The 12,927-nt window shown below is 38.3% G+C and overlaps 1 protein-coding gene across 3 annotated transcripts in view; it reads right to left on the bottom strand.

Annotated features, from left to right (window-relative positions):
• Positions 1-12,927, bottom strand: part of Dock11 (dedicator of cytokinesis 11) — a 179,296-nt gene that overhangs the window by 126,142 nt on the left and 40,227 nt on the right. For all 3 annotated transcript variants that reach the window (XM_076918872.1, XM_076918873.1, XM_034485270.2), the window contains exons 2-6: positions 5,538-5,654; positions 5,361-5,450; positions 4,228-4,310; positions 3,106-3,175; positions 2,649-2,744 (exon numbers count right to left, since the gene is read on the bottom strand). In XM_076918872.1, the coding sequence (XP_076774987.1) occupies positions 2,649-2,744; positions 3,106-3,175; positions 4,228-4,310; positions 5,361-5,450; positions 5,538-5,654 (456 nt within the window). The remainder of the gene's footprint in view (positions 1-2,648; positions 2,745-3,105; positions 3,176-4,227; positions 4,311-5,360; positions 5,451-5,537; positions 5,655-12,927) is intronic.

The following is a 12,927-nucleotide window of genomic DNA, read 5'->3' as shown; positions in this document are numbered from 1 at the left end:
CATCTCTCTATGACCCTGCTTCTGTTCACATCTTTTCCTCCAACTCTTCTTTCCTGCCTCCCTCTGTCTTCCACATATCAGGAGCTTTGTGCTCATTCTGGGCCTGCCTGGGTAATTCCAAATCGTCTCCCTATTGGCTTATTAGCAACTTGAATTCCCTTTTGTCATGTAAGCAAACATTTACAGGTTCTAGGGATTAGGACATGGACATCTTTGGGGATTCATTAGTCTTGTTACCACATCGGTGGGTGTGTATTTTAAAAATTATGAAAGAAGATATAAGCCATGAACTATTTTACAGGCAACTGGAGGTTTTGGGTTTTTTTCCCCCCCCCATAAAATAATGTCTTCTTGAGAAGCTGAAAAGTTGTCAGGAAAGCAAATGGTAATTCAGTGATATTTGAGAAATAATTTAAAACAGCTTTCTGAATTACTTAGTAAATATTAATTTCTTACTAATGTCTTCTGAATCCAGTTTGCCATACAGCATATTTCCTTAGCTCTGTGCTAAACCTAAGGTACAGGTAAAACAGTTTAATATTTTGAAGTTGTTAGGAGAAAGGAATGGAGTCTAATCTATAGCACACAAGGGTATATGATCACATGAGGGGAATAATTTCTGCAGCTCAGTAAAGTACAGATGGCAATCATTAATCATATATTTCAAAAGAGCTAGTAAAGATTATTTAAAATGTTCCCCCCATGCATGCACATAAGCATATGCAGGAGCATACACATGCATGAACATATACATGTATTCATGCATTGATGACAAATATTTAGGCCAGTGAATGTGGCAATTACCTGAATCTATTCATTGTTTATTATGCATTTTATATGTATAGAAAGTTCATATTGTAACCTATAAATACATGCATTATGTATCTTTTAAAAAGCATAAAAACACAGAATCATTTTCTGACCATCTACACAGAGTTATAACCTCCACACATATGTTTCTGCATCTGAAGACTCTGACAGAACATGCAATGTGGCACTCAACTAGTTAGGATAACAGTGTCCTAGCCAATAGAGCAGATTGCATAGGATCAAATCCTACTCCTGAAAACTTAGAGCTCTAATGTTTATTTAGTTTTTATATATTTGTATATGTGGTATACATACACATGCATGTGCAAATGTGTGTTCTGGTGTATTCTTCTGAGCATTCACATGCAGAAGCTAGAGGATGACATTGTCTTCCGTTATTATTTTCTTTCTTATTTTCTGAAACAAAGTCTCTTGGTAAAGCTGGAGCTCCCTTTTCATTTCCCTTGCTGGCCTGCCAGGCCCTTGGATCCACACATGACTACAAATGAAGATAAAGCTACCAAGTATTTTTGTTTATGTGGATGTTGGGATCTAAACTCAGGCGCCCAGGCTTGCAGAGCAAACACCTTACTCTGAGCCATATCCCCAGCCCTGGAGTTCTGTTTAACCATCAGATTTCTCTATGCCTATTTTACCATATCTGGAAACTAGGAATAATAATAGCAGTGCCTATTTCATGGGGCTGCCATGCAGATTAAATGCAGAATATAAATATGGGATGTAAAATAAACTTGGATGATGCTTGGGATACACTGATCCCCTAGTAAATGATCTGAAATAATTCTCTTATTATCTCACATGTGTAAACAATCCCATGCTCTGATAAAACAGATACATGAGAAACATCTTACAACTTGGATTCATTATCTTTGGGAGCAGAAAATGAAAGTGAGAACAGGATATAGCCACTAAAGGAAAAGCAGCAGGCAAAATATTAAATTAAGATAGAATTTGAGTCTTCCTTTGGTAGACATCCATGGTTTCTGCTTTCAGCCTATTTGAAAGCTAGAATGACCTTCAGTACTTAATGGAACTGTGAATCATACTCAGGAAGCCACATGATCTTATAGTGACTATCTGAAAGAACAGTTATATTTGGTATCACAGAATAATTTCTCTGCTGAGAATCTTCAAGAAGCTCATTTAGTCTTCCTCTGGATTTAATGGCTCTCTGCTGCCTCCCAAACAAAAGCCTTTCAGTGTTCTGGGTTTTGTCTCCCACAAGTCCCTTACACAAATTCACTATCTAGTCAAACCACTTCATTTTCCAAATAGGACTGGCCACCCTAAGGCACTATTTTATGTAGGACTTAAATGTGGTATGTTTGTAACATAATTATGAAGCTATTGGACACAATGGTTTCCCCATCTTAGATGTCAATAGATTTCCCCAGTCACTAGTACTTAATAAACACCGAATTCATTCATTAAATCCACTTCCACATAGGAACCTCTGATGCCTGTTTTTGCAAAGCTATTTCTTTCATTCAACTGGAAACTTTCCTCAGACATTAAGAGCTTCATTATATGCCTTTGAAAGGTAACATTCCTAAATTTGTTCTGAGGTTGGAGCTTTAAAATTCCATGTATCTGTTAAGATTCTTTCACTAAGACTTTTGGTAGGGGAACAAATGAGAACAAAGTATAATGATATATGTGCTTAAAAGACCCATATTGAAACCTATTGTTCTACATGTTAACTCTAAACAAAAGATTTTATGATGGTTCATTAGAAGATAAAATAAACAAACATTTCTCCAGATTCATTATACATGTCAGTATACTTCAAATGATAGACGAATATAACTACTGCCTACCTTCATCGTTACTGTGATGGTGCTATTTACATTTGCTTTATGTAACCAACCTTGTTTTATCACACCACCCTTCTGAGAACATAAAGAAGATGAATCCTGAAATAGAATAAAAGCCATCAGTAAAATAGCAGCCATCCAACCATTTATTTAGTCAACATTTAGCAGACACAGAACAAGACCTGTTCCCATTTCCTAATTAAACATGAAGTTATTGATCTTCATAAATATTTGAAATATTGACCATAGATAGAATGAAAGGCCCAATGGTATAAATACAGTAGGCACTGAACAGTTACTGAAGTTTCACCATTTTTTTAATTGAAAACATTCATTGGTTAGAAAGGTGGCCAAAAATACTGATAGCCACTTGTTTCAGCATCACTCATTTTTCCTTAAGGAATTCCCTTTCAGCAGAAGTGACCCCTGAAGAAAGGCATACAGCAAGTCCCATCATTACCTCATCTTTCTCACAGTCTTCATCAATCTCAAACACATGATTAGGAATCTTTTCTGGTCTCAGAGACTTGCTGAAAGAGCAAGAAAATTAATTTAGACACTGAACATAACCTATAAGCATCACCAACAAGCAAAACCTGAAGTCGACTTCATTCTCTGAAAAACAAGAAAATGCAAGGCAAGAGATGGAAAAGTACTCTCTTCTTTTTCAAACATAGGCCTTATTCCTGAGTAAACATGCAAAGTTTCTTCTGTTTGCTTGTTTGATTTCTGCTAAGCAAAAACTCCTGACTAAGCTACCTCCTTGGCCCTGCCTTATTTGTATAGAAGGACTCCCACATATGCAGCCAGCTGCAAAGATAAAACAGAGACCAGAGAGGAGTCAAGCAGAGCAGAAGTTGCTAAGGAACCTCTGCCAGGGCTGTCAGTAGTGACAGAACTTTATCTTTTCACTAGTCAGAAAGCAACACTGTGTCATTTTGGCTCTCTGTTCTGTTTGCTTTGGGAACCTGGACTGCTAATGTTAATAGCTTCTTTCCTAGGAAAATGTTTTTGAAAGCTACAGAGGGCTACACAAATGCCTTTTTTCTCCTCTCCTACCTCATATTTTCTAGATGAGATGCTATGAGACCAGCTGTCATGCAGGGGAAAAATGGGGGCGATAGGAAAGCTCAAACAGGTTGATTGGGTGGTTCAAAGCCAGCCAGCTAGGACAGAGCAGAAAGACAACTTGAACCATGATTTGATTCAGTGATCTTAAGACAGTCCTTCAACTTTGCCGAGATTATCACTCACTCCCATGCAAGGGATATCAACAGGTGTCAAGCTGATTTAAATAGCTTCTAACTTATTCGCTGACACCCCTGGGAAAACTTTAGGTCCGGAATGACCTAAAGATTATTCTATAGTCAATATGGATGTGTAAAACTAAGTGAGCTCACACTCAGAAGAGTGTCAATGAGCGAAGTCAAAACATACTCAACTGGTCAAAATACTGTATGAGTCAAATAAGCTGGAGTTTGAGGTCTGACTAATTATTAATTATAACAGGAGTTTCAGAAGAGCTTTCTAAAAAGCCAAGTAATAGCCATGATAATAATGATAAATTAACTTCTAAACTTACCATGGCAACATACGAAAGTCCCCAGAGAAATCCTCATACTTATAGTTCACCACATGCCAATCTGTACTGTAGGTCTTAATACACTGGAAGAAAATAGGGATCATCCATTTCAAACACAGAAAAAGAATACAAAGAAATGTATCTTTACAAGCCTGGTAGAGCTGACCATGGTGGCACACACCTGTAACCCCCAGCATCCAGAAAGCTGAGAAAGGAGAATTGTGAATTTAAAGCCAGCCTCAAACACATAAGCCAAAGTCTGGTGAAATACCCACAGCATTTCTCTTAATTAATTGAGATATGTTGGTATAGGGATCTTGGCATGAGGATCAAGTATGATGATGTCCAATGACCCTCTCACAGGGTCACCTAACACCATCAGAAAATACAGATGTTTACATTACAGTTCATAACAGTAGCAAAATTATACTTGTGGAGTAGCAACAAAAATAATTTTATGATTGGGGGTCACCACAATATAAGGAATTGTATTAAAAGGTCACAGCACTAGGAAAGTTGAGAACCATGATCAAGCCCAACTGAGAAGGACAGATCCTAACTTCAAGTACATGACAAAGTACTCAAATCTAAAAGAAAAATACAACAAACAAACAAACAACAAAACCCCATATGCGACTTATAAATGTTTAAGCTTTTGCCTTATATCATAGAAATTTGTTACACAGGCTAAGTTTAGTAATTTTATAGTTCCCATTTATAATAAAGTAAAAAGTATTTTCAACAGTTTATAAATTTGAACTTCACAGATGTATTATACACACACACACACACACACACACCAAAATCATATGGCAGGTGGCTGGACAGATGATTTGGCAGTTAGGAGCATGTACTGCTATTATTACAGAAGATATATATATATATATATATATATATATATATATATATATATATATATATATATATATATATCCAGAACCAATATCATGTGGTCTACAACTGTCTGTAACTCTAGTTTCAGGGAATCCAAAGGTCTTTTCTGGCCTGTGTGGGCACCTGCACACACAATGGTGCACGTAAACTCAAATACACACATACACACACACACACAAATAAAATAAAATAAAAAACAAATGAGAAAAAGTTCTTTGGCTGGCTATTGATCCCCTTACCTCTTTGACGAATAAGCTCTGGGCCCTCTTTTCAGCATCTTCTGGTACAGTAGACTGCACTGTTCTGCGCTGACGACCAATCACTGAGATCTAGAAATCAAATCACATTCTTGCTCTAATAAGAACTGGCTTGGAAAATAAAGTGCTTATTCTTTTGAAGAGCACATGTGAACTCACAGATATATCTTCCATGGGGAACATGAGCAGATCTCTGAGGGGATCGCTGTAAATCTGCGTTTTCCGTTGGGTGATAACATTCTCATAGTCCAGGGGTTCAACTAACTTGGCCTTTTCCTTTGTAAAAGACAAAAAAAAAATGTTACTGTCAGACTCTCAGAAGAGGGAAATTCCATTCTGTGTAGTGAAGGTTCACTATTTCACAAAATTGGAAATTGTTCTGGTGGTAGTGGCTCATGTCTTTACTTCCTGCACTCCAGAAGCAGAGGCAGAAGCAGACAGATCTCTATGAATTCGGGGCTAGCCTGGTTTACAGAGTGAGTTCCAAGACAGCCAGGGCTGCACAGAGAAATCCTGTCTCAAAAAACCAAAAAGGGGTGTAGGTGTTGAACTAATAAGAACATAAAGCTGCTTTAATAAGAGAAACCTTCTCCATATATATGTATGCATCCAGACATATATCAAACACATGTGAACACTAAGCAAACGCATCAACAAACTCCTCCTTGTTGTACATAAGAATTCTAAAGAAATAGTACTACATTGTTTATATCTTCCAAAAAACCCATACCCTGGATTTTAAGTCAAACATAAACAGTATATTTAAAAGCCTATAAGAGATTTAGTGAATGTGCACTATTTGATGGGTAACTAAAGTAGAGAAAATATGACCATCCATGTGCCCTCTCTGTGCGAGATACACAATCCAAAGAATGTATTACATTCCACATTTTCTATGGCAAGTATGAGTCCTGGAGATGCTTAATCCTGCTGACAGGGCATGAAAGGGTGAGGTTTCAGGAGGTAAACTCTGTGGACTCCTGTTGGACAGTTAAGTGAGCTGACCATTGATAGAAGGGCCCCAGGCTAAGGGTCATGTTATAAGGAACAGGGCCCATAAAGATGAGAAATCAAAAGATGGCATAGGAAGAGGAGTAATACTAATAATAATGATAGCATCAAATGGATTCTTTTAAAGTACTGTATTTACCACTTATTCGTGCATATAAGGTGTTTTGATGAAGTCCACATCCATTCTTTCCCTTCCAATTCTTTTCCTATCTCCCCTATTTCATCTCTTAACTTCTTGTTTAAAAGTCCATTGGGTCCATTTAGTGCCACCTATATATGCATGGGTGTGGGATCATCTTCTGAAGCATGGAGTGGTTTCTCAGGGCCTATGTCCCTGAAGAAAAGCAATTCTCCCTTGCTCAGCAGCAATCAACTGCCAATAGGACCCAGGCTCCTTCTATACAGCAGGAACTTGCAAAGTGCTTTCTGTATATTTTCCAACACAATGCTTCTAACAACCTGTGAAATAGGCATAATTGATTCTCCCATATTAAAGTTGAGGAAGTTCTGGACTTAACTCAGGTTAAATAAATCTTCAGAGTCAAAAATCAACCCCAGGTCTGTGCCTGTAAAAGACTCATTCCTTTTCTCTCAGGCAGTCTCTCCCCCACTCAGAAATACAAAGGGATATTAATGTGCAAGGTCTTGAACTTGGATTATTCCACTACCTACCTGCCTATCATTTTCTTTCACTGAACATCCCATGATCTATTTTTACTTCTCTGACTATGCAAAGACAGGGAGCCTCCCACAAGGCAGGGAGCCTCCCACAATAGAACACCTAAGCCTGTGAACCAAACTTCATCTCTATGATTAGTAAAGGGAGAAAGGACTACCCTATCTTTCCCTTCCAGCAAGATTCAGTTGTGAAGTGCTAGCATCAGAACCAAGGAAAAGCTGTAATTTTATTCACTGCGCATGGTAGGCATCCAAGCATTCATTATGCAATGAACTTTGAGATATTCAGACTCACTTCAAACCATGTCTTGACATGCTATTTTAAATAATTACACATTAATTGTTTAAATAATATTTGTTAATAATTTCTAAAAAGGATGTTTTATTTAAATGTAATTGTTTAACTTGTATTGATAGAAACTGAATAAAGATTTAAGATGTAGTAAATTGAGGCTATACAGCTGGCTCAGTGGTTAACATTACTTGTTCTTGCAAAGGACCCAGCACTTTCATAGATGCTCACCATTTCCTCAGGCACCAGATTTACATATGATGCAAAACACTCATACACAAAAAAATAACAAAATATATCTACAAATATTAAAGATATATTAAACCTTCACCACAAAGAAATAACTTTTGAAGAGATATATTTAACATGATTCAAACACTATATAACATATGCATTTTTTAACATTACATGTACTCATTAGTATGTACAATTTCCACGGTTTTGTGTGTGAGCTGCGTGTGGTGGTGCATGCCCTTAATCCCAGAACTCAGAAGGCAAAATCAGGCAGAATTCTGAGTTCAAGGCCAGCCTGATCTACATAGAGAATTCCAGGTCACCCCGGGCTATACTAAGACCCTGAAAAAAAAAGCTGAAAAGGAGGGTTGGGATATATATCAATGGTAGAGCCTTTACCTAGTATACAAATGGCCCTGGATTCAATCCTCAACACTACAAAGTTAATTAAAATAAGATGTATTAAAACTAGTCCAAATTCAATGTATAACCTGTTGAATTAACATCTATTAACTTCCTGTCTAGTAATTTCACACATACCTGCTTCAAGCAACTTAGCAAAATGACAATAAAGAAATTCTTCTTTGGCTTTTTCCTGTCATGTTAATATAAAAGAGCCTATGTCAAAAATGAGTCATGTGGGCGAGCGGTGGTGGCGCACGCCTTTGATCCCAGCACTTGGGAGGCAGAGGCAGGCGGATTTCTGAGTTTGAGGCCAGCCTGGTCTACAGAGTGAGTTCTAGGACAGCCAGGGCTACACAGAGAAACCCTGTCTCAAAAAAAAAAAAAAATGAGTCATGTGTTTAGATGTAAACTATATGCCTTGTAAAAATGAAAGTAAGATTTTCCCCACATTTTAAAGGTCATATTTGCATGCTACGTTTTTTAAAAAAGGTTTTACTTTTCATTTCAAACTGATTCAACCTAAGGTTCTGAGTCATCATTTCTCTTTCCTCTGTCACGAGATGCTGTATATTAGAAAAATTAGAGTAACTATCTGAGTACCACAATGCTTACCCCAACACAACGGTTCTCAATTTGGGGGTCGCAACCCCTTTGGGGGTCACATACTAGATATCCTGCATACCAGATATTTACTTTATAATTCATAACAGTAGCAAAATTGTGGTTATGAAATAGCAACAAAGAAAATGTTATGGTTGGGTATTACTGCATTGAAGGGCAGCAGCATTAGGAAGGTTCAGAACCACTACAGAAGACCTAGGCCTGTGAAAAAAAGGAGAGGCAACTGAAACCCTATATTTTCCTTCCCAGTGGGTTTAAGTTATCAGAGACAAGGAAAAGGTTGGACTTCTGGGTTTAATAGTAGTTCTCCCCAGCAATCTAAATCATAACCTTTATTGAGTTCATTTTTTTAATTTTTTAAAAATCATTCTATCATTAGACTTCTATGGTTACCAAAGAAAAACGTCTAACTATACTTACAGAGCTTTCATGAGAGTGGGTTTGATCTAAACACGTTGTATGTACGTAGGAATATTCATAAAATATTTTAAATTAAATATTTAAAAAAGTAAAAGCTGAGCATGCCCTTAATCCCAGCACTTGGAAGGGAGAGGCAAGTGGATCTGAGTTTGAGGCCAGCCTGATTCATAATAAATTCCAGGCCAGCCAGGCCTAAAAAGAGAGATTCTGTCAAAAAAAAAAAAAGAAGAAGAAGAAGAAGAAGAAGAAGAAGAAGAAGAAGAAGGAGGAGGAGGAGGAGGAGGAGGAGGAGGAGGAGGAGGAGGAGGAGGAGGAGGAGGAGGAGGAGGAGGAGGAGGAGGAGGAAAGGAAAAAGAAAAAGAAGGAAAGAAAATAAACCTTTATTTCATGTTTGTGATTTTTCCTTTTAGTTTGGTTTATATAGTGATTAGCCTACAAACACTTTTTTATAACCCCAGAAACTTGCATTATAATGAACAAAACTTCACTAATCCTTCAAGTAACAGCAAGGCCCCACTGCATGCTCCTCTACAGTTCTGTAACAGTGTTAAACAAAAGTCAAAGGCATTTATTTATACAATGTGGAGTGAAGTGAGCAAATGTTTCAGTCTTGCCTTCCTATTGAGTGACAAGAAAAACTTCAGCCTAAATCTGGAACCTACTCAGGTTTTCACCAGGGAAAAAAATGAAGCAATTTGTCTTTCAAGGTCCTTATTGACTGAGCCACAAGTTCCCTTGAAATAACTTGCTGGTAGTAGTCTTGTTTTGTTTTGCTTTGTTTTCCTTCTGTTCAATTGAAGATCATTCTGCATCATTAAGAAAGCACTCCAATCTGCATTCCACTGACCTGAGAGAAGGTCTATCATGTACAGGCATAAATTACTCTCACTTTAACTTCATACGTGAGGGGAGTGGCCCAGAGGCTCATCTGTCAATATCAGCAGAATCACCATTATAACCACTCAAGTTCACATTCTTTCTTTTTGCCAGGCTGGAAGTGGGACCTTGTTCATGGCAGGCAAATGCTCTAGGACTGAGTTACACTGCAGCTCCAAACCATACCTTCTAACTCCTGAGCCTGTTCCTTTTCTTGTCAGTGATATACAAACTGGATGCATTTGTATAGAATCTTCAAATCAAATATATTTATCCAGACTGGGACTGTAGCTCAGTGATAAAGAGCTTGCCTAGATTATTATATGAGACCCTGGGCTCAACCTCTACTCTAAAAACATCTACACTGGGATGCATTTATTTACTAAAAAGCCTTCTGAGACTCCTGTAAAAGAGAATAAATCATTTACCTAATTCTAGTATTAAAACAAAAACTTTAAATAGTTATTTTGGAGCCATGGCTTGAGATGTATGTAGTTCATGGTTTCATGTATATTTAAGTTGCCTAAGTAAAACTCTCGATGGCCTTCAGATGTAAATCCTAAAACTAGGAAAAAATGCACAATTTTACAAATTGATACCATCTTATCATTGCTAGTATGGGGAAAACAGGGAAGTCATCAGTATAGATTCACCTGCAGTATGTGTCTTGGTAAAAAGATCTAAAAGAATGGACTCCAACTGAGGGTATGTCTACAACATCACAACTTGGACACTGTTCTTTGTGACAGCTCTTACACATCCAACGTGCTGATCTTTCATCATTTTAACTATACATGTGCAAAACATCAAGTCTATAATTTCAAAATGAGTAAACACACGTTTGCATTATAGTAGATGCTGTGACCCCTGATATTGACAACGCACTCACTGAATGCTGCCCAAAGCACACATGTCTAGTTAAGTCTATATAGGTTACCATTAGAAACAGAAGCACAAATCCATGCATTTTACACCATAAAGTGGTCTCAGAGATGGCTCAGCGAGTGAAGCACTTGCCACACAAGCTACACTGCCTCACATCTGGGAACCCATTCAAGGTGGAAGGAAACAACTGAAACCTACACAATGGAGCTGTTCTCTGACTTCCTCATGCACACCATGGCACATATGAACAATGCCCCCCCATGCCATCCATGCATACAATAATCCTAATAAAGAATAAAATTTGAAACACAAATAATCTCATATTTCTCTGAATTCACCACAAACTCAGCCAGACTTACTTCTGCTTAGGTATTACACTAAAGGTCATGAGTTTACCAGTAAATCTTCTATTTTAGAAACCAGTTGTCTTGAAGAATTCAGAGAATGTGTCTTCTGCAAGTCTAAAGTGAGCACTGGCTGCTGAAATTCCCTTCTTTATCAAACACCAGGAGGGAGAACAGAAAGCTTAGCCATGAGGGTGGAACAGGGCCAGTTTCAAACCTTCACCACCAACAACCAATCATCCACACTAGGTTTCATTATAATAAAGACCATGGCAACAACTGGCTTAAGACAATGATTTTGTCCAAAATCTCTTTTCTGTGGTTTTGAGACAGTGGTATCTGAATTTTATGATTTTGTTTTTTTGTTGTTGTTTTAGAGAGAAAGGATCTTCCTCTGTAGTCCAGGATGGCCTGGAAACGATTAGGTATCCCATACCAGCCCCAAATTCAAAGACACTACTCCCAAGTGCTAGGATCACAGAAGAAATAATAAGGCTGTGCCTCACTGAACATTCTCTTATGGATGACGACTGTGTGAAGAAAGAAGCACCAAGTTCAAAAGGAGATAAGTCACTCCATCCTATCTTTATTCCATATCCTTCACTTGGAACTTTCTACACTCCCCTTTGTCATTCTGCTCTCTCGTCCTTTTAGCCACTCAACAGCAGTTTCTAGTGTTTTCTCTTGAGAATATCTTAAAATAACCCTCTGTACTCAAAACGGCCACTGGGGAAAGGCAATTTCCTTCCAGCAGTCGAGAAAACAAAGCAGGTTCAGTATGTGACATATTAATGGGTCCCTACTAAGGGCCAGACCCTATGCAAGCTGCTGGTGATATGGACACAAAAAGAATTGAACTTTATCCTTGAGAATCCTCTTAACTTACTGTGGAAGGCAGATAAACCAAGATATCTGACTTGATCCTAGAAGCTGTCTTAAAGGCACACTTGGCTTCTGCACCTCTACATATCTTCCAATGTCTAGTATCGCCTCTAGCAAAGTGCTCGCACAAACCACGTGACACACATAAACACGGGACTCCATCTATTACCATTTATTTCATTCAAAAGCGTTCATTGTGTGAGAATATGTAGTCTAGGATCACTTTTTCATTTCTACTTATGTTCATAAATTCTAGGAGAAAGCCCTAGGCACCCCTAGCGTCTTAGTACTCAGGAGGCTAGGCAAGAAGATGCTTTTGAGGCCAAGCTGGATTACACAGGAAGTCCTTATCAACACACACACACACACACACACACACACACACACACACACACACAGAGAGAGAGAGAGAGAGAGAGAGAGAGAGAGAGAGAGAGAGAGAGAGAGAGAGACATACACACTGTGTACACACCAAAAAAGGAAAAAATACCCAACCCCCCAAAATCAGATTCTATCAATTTGTTACTCTTATGCATGTATGTGTGGACACACGTGTGGGATGGTACAGGTGCACATGCCATGTACAGGCCCCATGTTGATATCAGGTGTCTTTCTTGATTATTCTCCACTTTTTTTATTGAACCAATTCAGCTAGTCTGGACAACCAGCCCCCTGGGGATCCTAGGTCATGACCTCTTGAAAGGGCTGAGATTAGAGACAGGTCACTAGACTGCCTAGCTTTTATGTGGGTGCTAGGGATCCTAATTCAAGTCTGCATGGCTGTGTGGCAAGTGCTTTGCCTACTGAGCCATCTCCTTAGGCTTAACCTGCCACTTCTCTAACCCACAGTACTTTCCCCACTGATTGTGGTATGCACTTAGACACAGCTTTGCTTTGGCAC

The sequence above is a fragment of the Arvicanthis niloticus genome, chromosome X, assembly GCF_011762505.2.
Source record: "Arvicanthis niloticus isolate mArvNil1 chromosome X, mArvNil1.pat.X, whole genome shotgun sequence".
NCBI lineage: Eukaryota > Metazoa > Chordata > Mammalia > Rodentia > Muridae > Arvicanthis > Arvicanthis niloticus.
The sequence above is the reverse complement of the archived record's forward strand: the minus strand, read 5'-3'. Positions and strand labels throughout refer to the sequence as shown.